The following is a 21,759-nucleotide window of genomic DNA, read 5'->3' on the forward strand; positions in this document are numbered from 1 at the left end:
GAGAACCAATGCTGTATATATTGTTGATCTCAAAATCGAAATATGTTTTTTATAGCTCTCCAAAATGCATAGATTAATTATCTTCACGTTTGGATACAATTCTACAACAAATCTCGATTAACTAAATAAACCTTTTTTCATGACACAGGCCTGCAACAACGGCCTTTCCCGGCCTGGCAGAACCCCGGGCTCCTGCTCGTCGTCGACCAATCGCATTGACCCCAGCGTGCTGTCGGACCCCGCCCACGTCTCCCACCCCTCCTCCATCCTGGCCACGGTGTTCTGGGTGGCCGTGTCGCTCATGGAGTCCGACTTTGAGTTTGAGTACCAGATGTCACTTCGCCTCGTCCACAAGCTCCTATCCAAGGTACTCTTACCAGGGGGTTCCCAAACACAAGCTCCTATCCAAGGTAGAGAACATGCTCACAAGAGCCGTCAGAAACACATGTTGAATACATTGAAAAGGAAACCATAATGACCCAAACGGGTCCATTTGTTTTCATTTCCCACTCTCAAGAGTTCAATTGTTGTTAAATATCTACATTACTTAATTTACAAGAAGTCTACACAATTAGAGAATATAATAATTGTTACTTTTATCAACATTTGCCTGGACAAAATCTTTATCCAAAAATAACAAAACAGCTACGTTTCGAGTCTGAATGGTGGTCCGTGGCTCAAATGCCCAATACTGTACACGATGGACCTTGATATGAAAAGGTTTGAAAACCACTGCTCTAGACAGATTCGTGGCTGCCAGTAAAAGTGAAACATCTCTTCATTATTTCCACCAGGTGCCCCTGGACCGAGCGGAGAACCGTGAGCGTCTGGAGAAGCTGCAGGCCCAGCTGAGATGGAGTGGTTTCTCTGGGCTGCAGCAGCTGCTGCTGAAGGGCTTCACGTCCCAGACCACCCACGACCTCACGCTGCAGCTCTTCTGTCAGCTCACGCCCGTGTCGCGCGTCCCCGTCGTCGACACCTCGCAGGCCATAGGTTTGTTGTCAACAACAACAACTGTATATGCTATTATTACACGGCTTGGTTGAATGCTTGATTCTGATTTGTCAGTCGCTGAAATCAGCGGTCTGTTATTTCTGAATAACATAGCGCTCAGGTCTATAACAGGCCTAATCAAAGTCTCAGAGCACCTGCTGCACTCATGCTCCACTGCGTGAATTTAGCGCCTTATCCAACGTGAGAGCCATGTAAACAAACACACAGCGTCATTTACAACTAAACGTTGCTCTCAAGAATGTTTTAATATTTGAAGTGAGAAATAGACGATGCACTATCAGAAAATGGATTCTATTTGATCAGCACTTCCTTGTTTGTGTGTGTAGGTTTCCCTCTGAACGTGCTGTGTCTCCTGCCTCATCTGGTGCAGCATTTCGGACACCCCAACCAGTTCTGTAAGGAAAGTGCAGAGAGGATCGCTCAGGTACAGTAGGACACACTGAAGGCGTGGAGGGTGATATTTGTCGCTGCATGTGTTCCTATGGGCTTGGGCAGCAAGGGAGTGTTGGGCGGGAGGAGTAGAATGAAGGCCCTACGTCAGGGTTCCCCAATAGGCGGCCCGCGGGCCATTTGCGGCCCGCGGGGGGCTACTGTCTGGCCCACACCAACCCCAGTAATAATGGTGGTATAAGCAACAACACTAGTATATCGTCGTTGTCGGGTGGAAATCTCGTATCTTCAAATTTGTACGTTATTTCGCAAATCGTACAAGGCCGTCGCACAAAAGTAGTGAAAACAGCAGATCTACAAGCACACAACGCCTCGCACCGCGAGGCGTTGTGTGCTTGTAGATCGGCTGTTTTCACTAGTTTAAATCATTTTTAAAATGATAAATTCAAAACGAATGGTTTTGGACATATACACCCGACAACGACGAAAACTGTCGCTGGAGTAGTGGGAACGCCACCGTCGCCCCCTGCAATGTTGTGGCCCTCGGCTTGGTACCCTAGACATAATTCGGCCCTTGGGGAAAACTAATTGGGGAACCCTACCCTACGTCCTCCTCACTGGGAGGTGAGCCAGTAGGATACAACAGCAGTGACATCACAGAATATGTGTGTGGGGAGGAATCAATTGGCATAATAACTACTAAATTGGGGAGAAAACAAGAAGGGGGAAAAAACAGTTGGAGTGGTCGGAAGAAACATGCATTGGTTAGAACAGAACTCTAAAAAAAAGAATGTTACGACATGCTTCATAAATAATACACAAAGATACTTTTTGAGCTATCAAATAGATATAACACCCAAAATGTATTATTGTGTGTATAATGGAACAAATATGTGTGAAATATATAGGGTTAGGGTTAGCCATAATTGCTGGACTATAAGCCGCACCTGAATATAAGCCGCACCAGCTAAATTTAGAAGAAAAATATTTTTTACATATATAAGCCGCACCTGACTATAAGCCGCAGGTGTCCTTCCTGCTTCCCGCTAGAGCGTCCCTGGTGGCCATTAGCTGTAAAAATCTTTATATAAGCCGCACCATTGTATAAGCCGCAGGGTTCAAAACATGTGAAAAAAGCTGCGGCTTATAGTCCAGCAATTACGGTATATATTTGTGTTTGTACAGTATGTGCTGTATGGCTGTTTCTCATTCTCCCCTCTCTCTGTCCGTCTGTCTCTCTCTCTCTCTCTCTGTCTCTCTCTCTGTCTCTCTCTCTCTCTCTGTGTCTCTCTCTCTCTCTCTCTCTCTCCCTCTCTCCCTCTCTCCCCAGGTGTGTCTGGTGGAGAAGCACACCAAGCTGTCTCACCTGGCCCATGTGATGACTCTATACAAGACCAGGTCGTACACGCGCGACCCCTTCTCCTGGGTCAGTGTGGTGTGCCGCTACCTGCACGAGGCCTTCTCTGACATCACACTCAACATGGTCACCTACATGGCTGAGGTGAGACGCCACTGCTTGGTTCCATATGCACAGCCTCAGAGTTAAATTAACACTGAGGATTTTACACAGGTTAGATCAGGGTCCCATTTTCCCCTATTTGAAAACAGCCGATCTACAAGCTTGCAACGCGACGCATTGCGATGCGCTGTGAGCTTGTAGATCAGCTATTTTCAAACATTTTGTAGTTTTACTTTTGGTACTTTATGTACATTTTGTTGCCAACATCATGTGCAAGTGAACCATTGTCAAAGCAGGAGTCTGTATTATTCCAACAGAACAGACAGTGCAGACAGATCTGTTCTCCAGTTATAGATGAGTAAAAAAAGTGTGTATTAATTGTAGTGTGTGTGTGTGTGTGTGTGTGTGTGTGTGTGTGTGTGTGTGTGTGTGTGTGTGTGTGTGTGTGTGTGTGTGTGTGTGTGTGTGTGTGTGTGTGTGTGTGTGTGTGTGTGTGTGTGTGTGTGTGTGTGTGTGTGTGTGTGTGTGTGTGTGTTGCTCGTGCCTGTACGCGTCCCTGTGCACGTGTGTGTGTTTCTGTCTTCCAGCTACTGGACAAGGGTTTACCCAGCATGCAGCAGTCCCTGCTGCAGATCATCTACTGCCTGCTGAGCCACATGGACCTGACGGCGGTGCAGGTCAAACAGTTCAACGCAGACGTCCTCAAGACCATCGAGAAGTTTGTCCAGGTGGGTGTTCCATACCGATACTTAAGTGTTGTTGTCAGGGGACATCGATATGTCCGTACACAGACAAATGTGTCCGTGGCAAATTTTAGATTTTCTGTTTTACACGCCATTATAGTGTTCTTACGGTATCTTGACCCAGTTACTGAATGTCAAGTCTCCAAGTTTTCCTCTGAATATGTATGACACTGATTTACCAGGACACTATGGCACATTATGAGTTCAATAGTACTACTGACAATTTATGGACTTTTAAGATCTTTTTAATGCCAAATTGTCCAATATTATTAAAAGATTTGGCAAACATTGTGAAAATATCCATGAGCTTGTGTGATCTGCTATTTTCACAATATTTATCTGTGGAACGAAGTCAAACTAAATATAATGTCTCAATTCCAAGTGCTTGTCAGGATGGGATGTTCCCAGTTCAAATATGATTATTTTTGGGAGTTTGTGGCCTGAAAGGTTTGGGAAACACTGTGTTATAGTATTAGTATCAGACATTTTACACAGATGTTGTTCGCAGACGGTGCACTGGAAGGACGCTCTGAACATCCTGAAGCTGGTGGTGTCCCGCTCGGCCAGCCTGGTGCACCCTGCGTACGGCGGGGGACACTCGCAGGGCGACCTGTCCAACCTGGAGGTCAGCCGGGTGTGGGACGGTTCTGCCAACAAGGCCCTGCCTGGGAAAACCCTGGACTTCACCTTCGACATCTCTGAGGTGAGCCGTTTTCAAGAACGGGTACACATTATTGTGTATCGTTATTTTATGCTTTAACAGTTCTGCTGCCGTTGACAATCCTCACCATCATTGAAAGGGTTAAAATCATGGTGCCGTTGATGGTGAGGACTGTATTTACAGTAAAGGTATAATTACTTACAGTACGTCGCTCCGGTCCCGCCCGCATCGGTAATGTCCACGATTTGTTTACAACGCACGTCGGGCGTGCACGCGAAGTGAACGTCCTCCATAATAAATCCATTGAGAGGCCCATTAAGAGACTTCATTTACTCAAAAAGAGACATTTTGATACAAAGGGTGGTCTGCATACTGTACACAATGCACTCGGCTGGGCGCAGCCATGTTTCTCTTCTGGACCCACACTGTCATGTGACTAGATGACGTAATCGTTGCCGTCAAGTGATAATCCAAAAAAACCAAAAACAACCCCCTTCCGGCCCTTCAAAATAATAGCGGCGGCCTACGGAGAAAGTGGCGCGGCACCAAGCATCCCTTCAGATTAAAAGGCAGTAGATGTGTTAACTATTGAACTATTCTATAAGTGTCTTTTGAATCCTTCTAAGGTTTTTTTTAAAAACCTATCTTTCTATGTCAGCAATCTGGCCAGCCATCGTCAAAGAAAAGGTTCTTTTCACTTAACTGGAGCTCAGTTAGTCTGTTCTTGAGAGACTACTATGTCAGTGGTTCTCAAATGTTTTCATGTGAAGGACCCCCAAACTGATATTTATTTGGCCACAGACCCCCATCTCAAAATATTTAGTACTTTAAAAATACATATATTCAAAGATTTGCACACATTTTCACAACTTTTTCAAAAATAGCAGATCTACAAGCTCGCAGCACGGCACTCGGTGCCGGGCTGTGAGCTTGTATATCTGCTATTTTTGAGCGGTGCAAACCGCTCCTATATTTCACTTTCGGTTTATCTAGTTAAAACATATTAGCACGGGACGATTCTTTCTTTCTTCATCGATTGGCTAGTTGAGTAACTAAACATTAGAATCGACCAATCAGAAACCGTTCTACTCATGACGACATGTGTTAGCCAAACAGAACAGACCAATCAAATGCTGTGTTGTTCATGTTAATTTAGATCTGTCTTGGCCATTACACTTGCACTTGAGACCGGTTTAAAGTTCATGAAAGGTCCAGGCGTAATGGCCAGGTTGTTTCATATCCTGGACCTCTCCTAAACCTTAAACTAACAGATTGAACACCACACAGGATTCAAAACAGCAACCACGCTACATTGCCCTTGCAGGCTATGATTACTGTTTTGAATCCTGTGTGTTGTTCAATCTGCCAGTTTAAAGTTTAGGAAAGATTTGTGGCAGGTTCAAGTTCAGGAAAGGTCCTTCCATCTTTCTGTCTGTCTGATCCCCTCTCCGTTCTGCCCTCTGTCTGTTTTGTTTGAGCTTCTGGTCTGGACTGCATATTATTTTTCTCTTCTATTCACTCTTTGACTGCCACCAAGCTGTTAATGGCCAGGCTGTTTGTCTGACCTCCTGTCTGTTCTCCCTCTGTTTCCCTCTTGCTTTATAACCCACAAGAAGCTCTATTTGTCTCTATCTGTTTTCAGACAGCGACATTTAAGAGTTTCTCCTGCATCTCGGCTACTCCAAATGGAGTTTCTGGTGACACATAAATGTGCACATGAATGTACACGATAAATTGTTATTTGGTCTGGTCAAGGATACTAACAAACCTGGCTGGTATGTTGCGCATAATATACTCCTGATGGTGTAACCGACATAAAAAGTCTGACCAACCACATATCCTGGAACTTTCTGGCGCAAATCTACGACCACTCAAGATTCAAGACAGCGACCACGCTACATTAAACCCTGTAGTCTATGGTTGCTGTTTCGAATCCTGGTTGGTGTTCGTTTTGAGCTAGTGTAAAGGTCAGGACGCACGAAAACCTTATATAGTCTGAGCAGACCTCCAGACTGACATCATACACAACAAAAAGAATATTGCCATGCATGCCTATCAACACTGATTCGCGCAGGTGCCCTTGCAGGAATTAGTTTGCACCGCTCACTTCGCACAGGTGCGATTTTTTCAATAGTTAAAGCATTCAATAATTCTAGGCCTAAATAGGTTAAATGTATATCTGTCTTATTATATCTAAATCCATCTTTCATATCGATTGTCGCTGTCTGTCAGAAACCTCTTGTCTCCATATTGCCACGAGGGGCGGCAGTGGCTCAGGGGTAGAGTGGCCGATTGGGAACCGTACGGTTCCCAGTTCGATCCCGGGCTCCCCCAGAGTTAGGGTCGATCCATACCGTTATAAGGAGCCTAACAAATTTCGGTTCGGCACTGTCCAAACCCAAATATGGGTCGTCGTCCCCGGTTCGGGGGGGCGTCAACCGACTAAACTCGGCTCCACGGTGCTGCCAAAATGTTGTGACCTCCCGACTTTATTTCGGTACTAAGCGGTGTCTTCTCATTCATTCAGCCCGGCTTCAAGTTAATTTCCTCGGCTATGAAGCCAAGGAAGCAGCGGTAATTTGGGAGGGAGACACGCCGAGCTTCCAAATGCTTGTGCTCGTGATTAGAGCGTCGCATAGCGGATACATGTCAGCTGGTTGGTTCTCACTCACTCTGGCTGGAGAGTGGAGGCGCGCGCGCGCGTGACACACACACACACACACACACACACACACACACACACACATACACACACACACACACACACACACAGCTCGCTAGTCGCTGACCGTTTTCAAGAGGAAAGAAGAGCATAGACACAACTTTGCTAATGTTCCGTGTTGATAGGTTTTCCACGACGAGTTGTGACTGCGTGGTGATATGCATGCAGCAAGAGAGGCGGCCGTGGCACGTCTATAATGTGAGCTTGTAGATTAAATGTTTTCGACAGAGTTCGAGTGTTTGTGAGAGTGAGTGAGAGAGAGAGAAGAGACCTGTGGAAGAGACCCCGTGTCCCCGTCACTGGCGCTGCTGCCTGCTGATGCTACTCAATGGACTTCCAGTCATTCAGCTTGCAGCGATATGTATTCGCCCTGCAACGCTCATGTATCGGCCACTAACGTTGTCATGCCATGGACCTCCAATATTTACAAGCGACGTCGGCACTAGCCGTTAATAAAGTATGGATGAACTCCCCCCGAACCTAAATAATTTCGGGTCGGGAAGCACTCCCGAACCGAAATTAGTTAGGCTCCTTATAACGGTATGCAACGACCCTTAGTGTTGAAGTGTCCTTTAGCAAGACGCTGAACCCCTAATTGCTCCCGATTGAGCAGGTTGGCTTGCATTTTTTCCTCCGCCATCGGTGTATAAATGGGTGTGTGAATGCAATGCACAATCTATGTACAGTGTATTGGATAAAGGCGCTATATAAATACACCATTCACCATATAGGCTTATATACTTTTTTTTTTTTTGTAAATGAATTTGCCCACAAGCTCGAAATTCTGCCCTACTTTTGAATTTGAATCATGAAAAGTAGCAGTTTTGGACATATGAGGTTTCCAACCGACAGAGACAATATCCTTCTATCTGTCTGTCCTCTCGTTTATTTATTTAATGTGCGTGTGTGTTGTACGTAGACCCCAGTGATCTTGTGTATTTAATCTGCGTGTGTTGTGTTGTACGTAGACCCCAGTGATCGGCCGGCGGTTCGACGGCCTCCAGGGCTCAGGAGGGAGGGAGGGGAAGGCCAGAGCCATGGCGGTCACTCGCAGCGCCTCCTCCACCTCGTCTGGCTCCAACTCCAACACCGTGCTGGTGCCGGTCAGCTGGAGACGACCTCAGTCCTCTCAGGTACACAGCTGTCTTCCATCCTATGTTCAAGGGCTTTTGGGGAGAAGCCAAACTAAAGAAGCTGCGTCATCTTGATTATCTCTCGGCTTGAGTACTTGATATCTACTACGCATAGCCTTCAATACACACAATACACAGACAAAGAGACAGAAGCACAAATTAAACAGTTGGAGTTAAGATGGCAAGTGTTACTTCTCTCTATGTGGTAAAATGTCCACATAGTTGACGCTAGCCAGTTGACCTAGTTTCTAAAGCAAAACGTTTCATCACCTATTTGGTCGCATTTTGGCTTTGAGCCAGATGATAAGTGACAGTCGGGTGGCATTTGTGGGGGGGGGGGGGGGGGGTAGGGGGTGGATATTTGCAGTGCCACCAAATACGTCTAATCTAAGGTGGCATTAAAGGATTTAAGCTTAAAAGAGCTCTTCTCTCTGGCTGTCATGCTCAGTTTTGTTCAAGCTGCTATGTTAGAAACAACTACACATTTGAGATAAGTCGAGATAGTAACCGTATGGAAGGCGAACAACTTGCTTACAGGTTAGTGAGACATCAAATTGAAATATACGGTAGTAATGATATTGTCTCTGTCAGTTGGAAAGCTCAAATTTTCAGGATTCAAATTCAAAAATAGCAAAAGTACTTTTGATCCTTCTGTGTGATGCTGTATTATGATCAAGTAGGTCGTTAATTTATGAAAAAACACAACAAGTTAAAATATCTATAATTGGAGACAAGATGTTTCTGCTGTCAGCAACTATATGATACTGTATTATTCTAGTGGTCTCTCTACAGCTCTGGTGTAATAGTTGAAGTTAGATATGGTGGGGTCATTTGCGGTAAACAGCTGGGATACGTTAGCCTTTTCACGGCGGTAAGAAAACCTCCCTACCGTCACAGACCTAACTATCCATCCTTCTCACATCATCCTTCACTAGCAGCTGTGTTGTCTTCACGATGCCCAACCTGTATCACATTGTACCGAGGTACAAACTGTGGAATACACTGTCTCTTGAACTCTTACACTGTCTCTTGAACTCCATGTCGCACTTAGAACAACAGAGTCACTCCCTAGCTTCTGCTCTGGCCTGAAGACTCACCTCTTCAATGACCATACTGTACATGAAAGCCAGATAGCATTTTTAGGTTTTAAATACAGCGTTTTTACTGATTAGGTGCTTGTCTACCTATGTGATTGTTGTCTAGATTGATATTTCTATGCATTTGATGTATTGATGTATTACCTTGCTTATTGTAAGTCACTCTAAGATTAAGATCCAGAGTGCATAATAAATGCTCTCAAACTAAAGTTCTTTAGTATTTTACTTTGAATTTATTCATTGAACTGGGAGTGGCAAGCTAAACAGTACATGTGTTGACGTGTAGTGCCAATAAAATAATTGAAATCAATAGATTCATTTTTAGTTTTTTTTTTCAAATGAGAAGGGAGAAGAAAGAAAAGGAGGGAGGAGGGAGCAGGGAGGGGGAGATAAGGGACTAGGAAATCATCAATCAAGCATGTCAAAGAGAGCATAACGAGATCAAGATATCTATATGCACATTATGTACAGTACACATAGCATAAGACCAGCACACAGATACAGTATGCATGTACATGACTTGTCATCATGTGATCACATGTGCTGTTTCTCTTCTGTGCTTTTTCCTCTGCGTACAGAAGCGAACCAGAGAGAAGCTGGTCAACGTTCTGTCGCTGTGTGGACAAGAAGTGGGCCTCACCAAGAACCCATCGGTAAGATAAGATGCTGGAGTGCTGCGGTCTGCGTCTGAAACTGGTTCAGGTTTTATCAACCCAGTTAGTGGTTCTCAAACTTGTTTTTCCCTCGAGGACCACCATAACTCTTGAGAGGGCACAAATGTACACTCTCAGAGTTACAGACCTGCAAGGGTACATTTGGAAGGGAGCATGTCATCATTTCGACATAACATCTGTTCGACGTCCCAACTTTTCAACGCGGGTGAATGTTAACCTGGGGAAATGCTAACCTGCCGACGCTGGTGAATGTTAACCACTATGCCTAACCCCTAACCCTAACCTCAGTAAAACTGTGCCTTAACCTAACCCTAACTTTTAGTCGAAATGATGGGACGTTGAAATAGCGAGAATTCCACCATTTGGAATACCCTCAAGTAACCCAGAGGATCCCTGTACCTCACTCTGAGAACCACTACAATAATGTTTTTAATGGACCCCTGAGTCTACAAAAGTAAAGTTTATTGATTGATTGATTGATTGAATATATATGCAATACTGTATGTATAGTTGAATTTGTGTTGTGATGGACAAAATGTAATGTATTAAACATTTTAAAAATATATTTAGGAATCGTTAAAGGGAACCGTAAAGGAATCGGAATCATTAAAAGCCTAAAAAGGATCCCAACCCTGTTCTTGGTTCCCCCGTGGCGGTGCAGGTGATCTTCTCGTCGTGCGGGGACCTGGACATGATGGAGGTGCGTGAGAGCGGCGTGTCGTCGGAGGACGGCGGCACCAGGGAGGACACGCTGGACGACACGGCCTCGGAGCAGCAGTTCAGGGTGTTCAGGGACTTTGACTTCCTGGACGTGGAGCTGGAGGACGGAGAGGTGAGAGACACGCACTCACGCAAGCACGCACACACACACACACAAATAGGGCTGTCACGATATGACATTTTACATGACGATTAATTGTCACTCAAATAATTGGCGATTAACGATTTAATTGTGTTTTTGTCGTCGATAATTACATTTCTGTTTGGCTTTTAGGCTTTGAAGTTGTACATGGTAGATATGACACAAAACCTAAATATACAAAGAAATTACTGACATATTTGACAACTTACTACTTAAAAAATAACTTTGATAGTGGAAATAGCCGATCTACAAGCTCACAACGCGTCACAACACGTTGCATCGTGACGCGTTGTGAGCTTGTAGATCTGCTATTTCCACTATTTCGGACATTTTTCAACATTCACGATTATGACGATTATGACAAAATAATTGCGATAATGTCAAATAATCACGATTAGACGATTATGTAATAATTGTGACAGCCCTACACACACACACACACTGTTACAGCTAGGGATGGGTCGATACGAAAATGTCATATCACGATTATTGTGACAAAATAAATCACGATTTACGATATTATCGCGCTAATCAAAAATCATTATCCTGGGGTGGAACATTTGATAGAGAGTGAAAAAAAGACCAAGTATCAAGTACGTATATTATAAGCACGTTTTACCAATAGAGGGTTTAAATGGCAGCTCTGCAAATTGATCCCAGTGCATGACGGAGGGCGATTTCACGATAAATTTAAACTCCACGCTACGATTATCATGTGTTTTTTTATCACGATACACGATAATATCGCTTATCGTCCCATCCCTAGTTACAGCATTGCATTATGTCAGGATATACAGTAAATTATGCTAGCATGACATTGTAATACAACTCCAATGTAAACACAAAGTTCTATTGATGACAACACTTTCACTTTTGTGACTCTGTGACTTTTTTCTTGCCCCTTTTACACTGAATGCATGTGTCACTATATCCTTCTGTCCTTCTTTATCATTAATATGTTCATCTCTATCTCTCTATCTCTATCTCTATCTCTCTCTCTCTCTCTCTCTCTCTCTCTCTCTCTCTCTCTCTCTCTCTCTCTGTCTCTCTCACACACACTGTGTCCCTGGCTTTCTTTCTCTTGACCAACTCTCTCTCTCTCTCTAACTCTGTCTCTGTCTAACTCTGTCTGTCTGTCTGTTTTTCTGTCTGCTGTGCTGCCTATAGGAGCTTCAGGTAAGTTGTCTTAAGCACTAGTATCTTGTATCATTGCTGTAATGTTGCCGTCTGCCTGTTTATTTCCATTGATACTCACTTCCATGCTTTTCTCACCGATTAAGGCGAGTTCAGACCAAAGATTTGCGACAAGACAAAGCATATTTTAAGCTCGATTTACAAGCTCACAACTCGTCGACATCCGCAACACATTGTGAGCCTGTCGATCGGCTATTTTTGGCTTGCAAAACTGTTGTAGGCCTACAATTGAGCATACATTACCGTAAACATCAGAATGTTGCAAAGGAAAATCGCAGCGGTCTGAATTAGACCTTATTCTCCTGAACGTTGATTTATTTTTCCCCTGTTGTCCCAGGCAGTAATTGTACATCTTGGGCAGTAGTAACTGTGGTTCTCTCTCTCAAGGGAGAGAGAGGTAATTGCAATGATGTCCAAAATGACTGTTGCAATTATCTCTCTAACAATCTAATAACAGTTAACTAGGTCCAGGTCTTATGTTGGGTTATTGTGTTTGCACAGTGTGTTGAAGGTTCACTGCACAGTCAGCTGAATGGGTAGAATCTAAGGATTTTATTAAGCCCAAGGTGCTAGTAGGGTGAACTTTAATTACTATCCTGGACTATCCAGTATTATCAACACATTAAAACCGATAAAGCATCTGTGTCATTTTTTAGATTTTTGTGTTGGCTTTCCAAAAATAGCAGATGTACAAGCCCACAGTGTGTGACTTAAGGCCCCGTTTCCAATGGGGTTGAACCGTCTCAGTTCTTTTTTCCCCGCCTAATATTGAACCAGTTCAGAGTGTTTCCACTGAAAATGAATTGGTTCAGAACCCTAAAAGTTGGTTCGGAACTGGAACAAAAAGATGTCTGCCGGTTCTGTGAAAGAACCAATGGTTCCAAGAATCTAGAACGTAACCTGGATTAAGATCGTCTGCTAAATGCCTGAACTGTAAACTGTAACCAGTTCTAGAACCAAAGTTATTTTGTTGGAAAAGGGTCAAACTTGTAAATCTGTTATTTGTGAAAGAGTGAGAACTAACTGATTTAGAAGCCATTTGTAGAATCGGCCTCATGCAGGTCTTAATGGATTAACCCAGCCTGTGTTGATGTTATTCAAATTTACAATAAAATGTTACCTTTTTTATTATCATTATTTTTTTTTTTACAATTCATTAATTCACCCAAAGGATCAACCTTCACACATGGGTGGTGATGGTGGTGGTGGTTGTGGTGGTGGGGGTCCTGTGTGTGTGTGTGTGTGTGTGTGTGTGTGTGTGTGTGTGTGTGTGTGTGTGTGTGTGTGTGTGTGTGTGTGTGTGTGTGTGTGTGTGTGTGTGTGTGTGTGTGTGTGTGTGTGTGTGTGTGTGTGTGCGCACGCGCACGTGCGTGTGCGTGCACGTGTGTGTGTTAAATTCCCAGCCCTAATTCCTAATGCTCTCAAAATCACCCATGCCGCGCAAGCGGGCTTCTGCCTGTAACATTATTGAAATAATAGAGATTTATGGAGGCAATAGAGAAGGAAAGATGAAAGTCAATATTTTGCTGACACCACACCGGGGATCCAAATCACAAAATCCTATCCCATCGGTCCATTCCGGAAACCCCGTCTCTCGTTTCGTCTGCTATCAAAGAACGGCAAACCCTTCTGTTCTGTTACCCGATCGGCCCTTTGGTCTGAATGAAGTGACCCAGTGAAATATGAAATGTCTGCACATCGCTGGCCGTGGGATAATGGAGAGGCTTGTGTTGCCGCGTTGTTTGTCTGCAAAGCACAAAGAGGAAATGGAATACCTGCACTGCTGCCCGTTTGCAGCATTGAGAGGAAGTTTGTGTTTTCCAACGGTCAGTCAGTCAGTTCCTTTGAATGATTCCTATATGGGTTCCAAATGTACCCTTGCAGGTCTGTAACTCTGAGAGTGTACAAATGGTCCATTTGGTTCCATTTGTACACTCTCAGAGTTAAAGTGGTCCTTGCAATTTAAACGTTTGAGAACCACTGGTATTGTAATTGTATAGCAGACGTGAAGTTCACATAACCAGCTCTGATAGTGTGATAAAACCGCTTCCGGAAAACTGTTCCAAATGTTGGATCCGGTTCCAGATTCCGGATCACAACCCAACCCTATAAGGATCAGTTTAAGTTTAAGTTAAGTTTAAGTTAAATTACTGTAAGACTCCCTTTGATGTGACACGTTCAGCACTTTCAACCGGACTTGATAAAGCCCTGCTAGCCTAAGGCGAAACGTTGTTGTTGTTTGGTTGAAAAAAACCCAAAAATAAAATATTGGGAAAAAAAAGGGGAAAAAAATTAAATAAAAGGCGGGAGAGCATCCTTATCGTGTGCAGACATTTCCTTTTTTATCCACTTTCAACTGGAGGCATCTCTATTTTGGGCATATCATGCTTAAAAATTAAAAGGATTTTTTTTTCATAAAAAAATAAAGAAACTAACAGATGCCTGAAGAAGGACTTTGACCGAAACGTTAATAAATTTCATTTTTTGGCAAGTGGAAGATGTGTACATCTTGTCCATGTTTTAAAATACGTTGATCCCTGCCTACGCAGTACGCACCCATCTCTAAGCTTATGTAAGGTGTGCATAAGACTCTGTTGCCTCAACAAAACAAAAATAAGAAACTAAAATGGACGATCTAGAAGCCTCGCTGTGTGTGCATGCCTTGTGACTGAGAGTTTGTGGGTCTGTAGATGTTTTGAATGTGTGAAATAGGGCCTTAGGGGTCGATAACATGAGAGCATGTCTGTCAAGGCAGTGAGATTCAGCGGTGTGTTGTTGCCTCTCTACGGGTGTTCCAATGTGTTATGTGTGTGTGTGCGCGTGTGCGTGCGTTCCTCAGGGCGAGAGCGTGGATAACTTCAACTGGGGCGTGCGCCGGCGCTCCCTGGACAGCACGGAGCTGGGCGACCTGCTGGAGGAGAGCCAGCACTCTGGCTCCACCCCCAGCCTGGGGGGCCACGAGGACCCCCACGACTCTGACGAGTCCTCAGAGGAAGAGGAGTCCTCCACCAGCCAGAGCCTGTCCCACTCACAGCTGGTACGTTTTAACTCTATAAGTCACATTAAAACATCCACTAAACAGAGCCTGTCCCACTCACAGCTGGTACGTTTTAACTCTATAAGTCACATTAAAACATCCACTAACTAGAGCCTGTCCCACTCACAGCTGGTACGTTTTAACTCTATAAGTCACATTAAAACATCCACTAACTAGAGCCTGTCCCACTCACAGCTGGTACGTTTTAACTCTATAAGTCACATTAAAACATCCACTAACTAGAGCCTGTCCCACTCACAGCTGGTACGTTTTAACTCTATAAGTCACATTAAAACATCCACTAACTAGAGCCTGTCCCACTCACAGCTGGTACGTTTACTCTATAAGTCACATTAAAACATCCACTAACCAGAGCCTGTCCCACTCACAGCTGGTACGTTTTAACTCTATAAGTCACATTAAAACATCCACTAAACAGAGCCTGTCCCACTCACAGCTGGTACGTTTTAACTCTATAAGTCACATTAAAACATCCACTAACCAGAGCCTGTCCCACTCACAGCTGGTACGTTTTAACTCTATAAGTCACATTAAAACATCCACTAAACAGAGCCTGTCCCACTCACAGCTGGTACGTTTTAACTCTATAAGTCACATTAAAACATCCACTAACCAGGGCCTGTCCCACTCACAGCTGGTACGTTTTAACTCTATAAGTCACATTAAAACATCCACTAACTAGAGCCTGTCCCACTCACAGCTGGTACGTTTTAACTCTATAAGGGCGGATTCACACTGCGGTCTCGAGACCGGTCTCGAGGCTACTTGGCAGATGTTTAAACCGGTTTTGACAGTGTGAAGCGTGCGGTCTTCCTCAGAAACGGATAGCCTCGAAACCACCTCAAGAGGTAGTCTCGAGACTGCATTGTGCGACCTCGAGACCGGTGAGCCGCAGTGTGAAGCAACCGGCCTCAAAAACGGTATTGATGTTGAACGTGACCTCATATAATGTCGACGAGTCAGCCGTCGGCACAAATAAACACTGGGTAACAGTTGTCGACATGGCCATGGGATCAGCGACTTCATCTCACAGAGAGATTGCTTGCTTGTAGGACTGTCTTCTAAAATTCGTTTATATGTTTTATATCACCAGTTAGCCTACTACTGTGGTGCGCTGGACTGGTGTCATGTACTTCCAATTGGGAGAAGTAGCAATTGGCGAACAGTTATTTATTGTCTCGCACCAGCGCACTGAGGCAGGGGTGAAAGTGAGACGGGACGGCCAGAACCGGCGCTCCGTTAAAACATTCGGAACACGGGACTGTAATCTACTGTAGGCTGACCTAGGATCAGATTCAGGTCCGTTATTAGCCGCGAGGCAGCGACATGAAGTATGGCTGTAACTGTGAGATGATGGTTATGCTGCTCTGGGATCAGATTTACAGCGGGAGGGGGGGGGGGGGGCTTGGTGCGTGCGTGCATGCATGTGTGTGCGCTGTCGCCCGTCGGGAAAGAAAAGCAGAAAGAGAAAGCACTAGCCTACAAGTTAAACCATGAACTGTTAAACCATGAAAACAAACCGAAAATGACTTACCGCTGTTGATAGAAAATAGCCTAAAAGTATTCCTTTATCCCTGACTTTTGTTTCGATGTTATAGATTCCTTGGCACTGCTTGTGCACTGCTGTGCCTGCTTGACGTGCCATTAATGTGAATATTAAGCCACAAGCGTTTCAGCCATGTTGATTATTAAATAATTAAAATAATAACGTGCGCTGCGCTGCATGTCTCGCTCATCATTCTGCACGTTTATGCGCCTGGAAAATAGCAGATCTACAAGCTCACAACGCGTCGCGGATGCAAGGTCAGTGTGAGCTTGTAGATCAGCGACACAGGTCAATTGATATGCAAATAGGCTTGTTTGTCTTGTCGAGGTGTGGGGGGTGCGAGACCCAAGACCACTGCAACAATGTTCCACACTGCGCTGTCGCGCGTCATTGAATTGTTACACCAACTTTCGTGCCTGAATTTATTGGCAACCACCATCAGCAATGTCGCATAGTTGATGACACTATGTGCATACCGCCACCTATAGGACCGGGCTGTATAGTGCTAGTGATCTCCAGGGAGGCCAGAAGGTCTGCCAATGTGAATGCTGGCCAGCGTGAACCAGCAACCGGTTTCAGAATCAGTTCTAATCAAACGGATTGCAGTGTGAATCCGCCCTAAGTCACATTAAAACATCCACTAACCAGAGCCTGTCCCACTCACAGCTGGTACGTTTTAACTCTATAAGTCACATTAAAACATCCACTAAACAGAGCCTGTCCCACTCACAGCTGGTAGGTTTTTGCCAGACCCATGAAATGGGTAGGCCTACATAAGCAAATGTCGGTCTGTCCGGGTTTTCTATATAAAGGGTATATATGATGATGACATGATGATGACATGCCTACAAAAGGCATGATGTCATAAATGATGATGACAGACAGGGGGTCTGGCACAACCAGGTTGACCTGGTCTAGTTACTCTATAAGTCACATTAAAACATCCACTAAACAGAGCCTGTCCCACTCACAGCTGGTACGTTTTAAGGGCCGATGCTCTGTCCAAACTACAATATGACGTCATTAACATACTTACATATGTGTTCATATTAAATACCTTTTGACACATTTTGTCAAAAGGTCCTTTGAGTGCAAATGTGTGTGTAAACGGAGTGCCATGTGTTTGGAGGTCTGTTGCAGAGACTTACAATGATAAATACATCCATAAAATGTCCAATGTACCAACAACGAATTGGTAGATTGTGGTGGATCAGTTCTAATTAAATGTAAATAGTAACATACTTTCAGCAATAATAAATGGATCAGTACCAATAATGTATGGTTTGTGGTCTTACAGACCAACCCCTCTCCTTCAGAGGAGACCAAAGACACAGACTCTCTCTCCACGTCGTATGACAACTCTGCTGACCCGCCCTCCTTCAATGCCACCACCCCACCACAGGGGGCGCTGCATGATGACCAGCTAGGACTAAGGGTAAGGAGGATGAACTTGCACGCACGCACGCACGCACGCACGCACGCACGCACGCACACACACACGCACACCCACACACACACACACACACACACACACACACACACACACACACACACACACACACACACACGGCCCATCTCGCCTTTACTTCCCGTATCTGTCTGATGTAGGTGCCCGTTTAGGGGACCAGAAGTAGGTTGTGAGTCTATTAATTCCAGTTGGAGTGAACGTGAAACAGGAACGATTGGATGTTAGCAAGATTTGACGTCAGACAGCGCCCACTTAGGAGACCATGTTGTGTACCATTTCACACCTAGTAGCGAAGCTTGACGATGATCTTCTTAGATTACACATCTTTGCACGAGCGCACCCACACAAACAAATCAAATCACGTTTACTTATAGAAAGTGCGATACAGACATTTCATCATCACAGCAATACAACAATAATAACAATGATAACACCCACCCACGCATGCATGCACGCACGCATTGCATAGATGCATCGGCATTCGGCTCCCACAGTAAACATACAAATAAATATAGTTCTCACCTCTCCTCCCTACCTACTCCCTCTCTCTCTCTCCCTCTCTCTAGATGAGTGTGTGTCTGGAGGACGAGGACACGGGGGTCCAGGACGATGAGTTGTCTCTCAGTGCTGCAGAGCTGCCTCAGGGCTCAGACTGTGGTGAGAGTCTCACCCTGGAGCTGCCCCCCGCCACGCCCCCGGACCCCCTGCTCAACTCCCACATCTGTCAGCCTCCCCTGGGCTTCCTGGACCCAAACTGTCTGCCCAGGTAGGTCACCGGAACACTCTCCCCCGAAACACACACACACCCCAGCGGTTCTCGTAATCTTTGAGGACCTCAAACGGGAGACGCACACCACACATGTGAGGAATAAGGCTGTACTGGCTCCGCTGCACGAAGACTGCGTCCTCAGGCTGTACTACAACAGCTCATTTGAGGGCGTACTATCAGGCTGTGTTACGGCCTGGTATGGAAACTGTGCTGCCCGAGAAAAGACAAGTCTACAGCGAGTAGTGTTATCGGCAGAGCGTATAATGGGAGGTGAGCCCCCCCGCGTTCCAGGAACTGTAGAAAAAGTGGTGCGTGGTCAAAGCCAAGTACATCAAGGACGAGCACCACCCAAGTCACAAACTGTTCAACCCCTACAATGACCGTGCCACTAGATTCTTGAGAAGCTTCCAATTGGCTGATTCTTGAGAAGCTTCCAATTGGCTGCCGTCAGACTGCAGCCTGATGGCAGGCGGTGTTGTCAGACCTTTTGTTCTTCCTTGGACCTACCTGTGGATTATACCAGGGACAAGTGACCTGGGCTTTTTTTCTTTGCTCTACCTCATGGACCTTCTTGTGGATTATACCAGTGTCTGTCTAATTTATGTGGATTATGTGGTCGACACGCGCTGACATTTTGCACCTTATTCCTGTGTACGACGCACTGACTTTTGTCTTGTTCTTTTTTCTAGCATCTTAGCTAACGTCCATATACTGTAAGTATACTAGTAAGACGCCTCAGGGCAACAAGCAACCTTGCCATGGCTTGGCCAGCTGGCCAGTGATGTATATCGGACCAGTTACCCATATACGGAGACTCCTGGTACCCATATATGGAGATCTATGTACTTTATATGGAGAAATGCTGTGAGACCCCAAACATGCTTACTCGGTTATTCGTTATGTGAACATCCTATGACGTGTATCACATTTGACATCATATACACAAATATGGTCTGTCTTCCTCCATATATGGGCATTCCCATATGAGGTCCTGTTAGATATGGGCTTAATATTGATGACATCAGGGATCTCCATATATGGGCATAAAAGGGATTCTGTTAGAATGGTTTCCATGACATCACAACATACAATCCCTTTTATGCCCATACATGGAGATCCCTGTCTGAACCAGCCACACCACTGTGATGTCACCTGTTTATGCCCATATATGGAGATCCCTACTCTGAGTATATGACATCACAGTGATGTCAGCTGTGATGTCAACTGTGATGTGTCAGGGGAACCACAGTGTCAGGTGTTACCCGTCCAGACGGATACGGTCAAGATGTGACGGTTCTGACAGTAAACTGCGACCTATGGTTGCAAGCAATCATGAACAGTAGGACATCTGCTACTATGCTCACACACCTTTATATCTTATCTCAGGTACTATGTGTAAATATAAATATGTAGATAATTTGTTTTGTATTCTTTGATTGATCTCCTTTAACCCTTGCCCCCCTGCCCCTCTTCTATAGAAATGACAATATGATGGGAACTGTGCATGTGAAAGAATTTCACCCACTTCTCCACTTCTGTAAACCTGTGATGTGACAATAAAGCCAATCTGATTCTGAAATGTGTTTTTTCTGAGGTTAAGTTAGAGGCATAAGGTTAGGTTTAAGCATAGTTTTACTGAGGTTATGTTTAAGAACTAGACCAGGTCAACCTGGTTGTGCCAGACCCCCTGTCTGTCATCATCATTTATGACATCATGCCTTTTGTAGGCATGTCATCATCATGTCATCATCATATATACCCTTTATATAGAAAACCAGGACAGACAGACAGACCGACATTTGCTTATGTAGGCCTACCCATTTCATGGGTCTGGCAATAACTGGTTGTCACTTGAAAATAAATAATAATAATACTAATATAATACTAATTCTGAAGTGAGCTTTTATGAGTTAATTTCATATATGACATTGATGTCCATGGTCATGATTCTACACATGCCAAAATGTCCCGCAAAGCTTGGCCAATGCCAAGCCTTGCGAGACGTACAGACAGACATACTGTACATACGGACATACACACTAAGACAGATGTAGGAGCTGCTAAGCTGCCTAAAATGCAAAGAGGGTTGTTTGTTATTGTTATTAAGTCTTTTTTTGAGAAACCGTGTTTGCCACATTTATAGAAAGCACATCAAGGTACTTCACAATGGCACAGTGAAGAAGTTGACAGCACACAAGGAATCTCCTTTTCACATGATTTATTTACCAAACGTACGTTTCGACCCGTCGGTCTTCCTCTGGGTTGTCAATACTGGCATACTCCAAACCTGTGTAAAAAAAAAAAAAAAAAAAAATCTTATTGAGTTTTCAATGTGATCGTTTTGTTTGTTTCTCCCCCGTTCCCATGGCGACAGTCTCCGTGATGACGTGGACGACCTGGAGGACCTGGGCTTCCCCCCTCCCCCCTCGCCGTTCTTCTCCGCCATCTTGGCGGCGTTCCAGCCGGCGGTGTGTGACGACGCGGAGGAGGCGTGGCGCTGCCACATCAACCAGCTGGTCACCGACTCGGACGGCTCCTGTGCCGTTTACACCTTCCATGTGTTCTCCTCCCTGTTCCAGGTAAACACTGCACTACACCAGGGATTCCCTTCATTTGATAACATTTGGAATTCATCAATATCACTTCACTATGCTTAATAAAACCGACCTGATTTGCACTGTACTCGATGAGTTATTTTTCCATCTACAGCCAACTCTCTTCACCAAAAATAGCAGATCTACAAGCTCACAACGCATTGTGGGCTTGTAGATAGTCTATTTTTGGTGAACCATTCTAGTGTTTAAACGTCAAGTATAGTTATTTTCAGTCAGTTCTGATGGAAAGGGATATTTCTCCAATATGATGTAAGATTCTAAAAATGAACAGTGTAATTCAGGGGGCCGTGGATGAAAGCGCCACCAGCGAGAGAGTTGTTTCACACCGTAAATCATATTTTTACATTTGGAATT

The 21,759-nt window shown here is 44.6% G+C and overlaps 1 protein-coding gene across 1 annotated transcript in view; it reads left to right on the plus strand.

The window, feature by feature from the left end:
* fryb (furry homolog b) overlaps nt 1–21,759 on the plus strand; it is a gene marked incomplete at its 3' end in the record, with an annotated part of 132,656 nt that overhangs the window by 106,085 nt on the left and 4,812 nt on the right. The window contains exons 47-59 of the mRNA XM_080748498.1: nt 149–367; nt 795–993; nt 1,341–1,438; nt 2,735–2,905; nt 3,451–3,591; nt 4,115–4,309; nt 7,958–8,122; nt 9,798–9,872; nt 10,555–10,725; nt 14,789–14,986; nt 17,851–17,988; nt 18,588–18,787; nt 21,165–21,369. Of these exons, the coding sequence (XP_080604624.1) occupies nt 149–367; nt 795–993; nt 1,341–1,438; nt 2,735–2,905; nt 3,451–3,591; nt 4,115–4,309; nt 7,958–8,122; nt 9,798–9,872; nt 10,555–10,725; nt 14,789–14,986; nt 17,851–17,988; nt 18,588–18,787; nt 21,165–21,369 (2,175 nt within the window). The remainder of the gene's footprint in view (nt 1–148; nt 368–794; nt 994–1,340; nt 1,439–2,734; nt 2,906–3,450; nt 3,592–4,114; nt 4,310–7,957; nt 8,123–9,797; nt 9,873–10,554; nt 10,726–14,788; nt 14,987–17,850; nt 17,989–18,587; nt 18,788–21,164; nt 21,370–21,759) is intronic.

Source organism: Nannobrachium achirus (assembly GCF_963921795.1).
Source record: "Nannobrachium achirus genome assembly, chromosome: 19".
NCBI lineage: Eukaryota > Metazoa > Chordata > Actinopteri > Myctophiformes > Myctophidae > Nannobrachium > Nannobrachium achirus.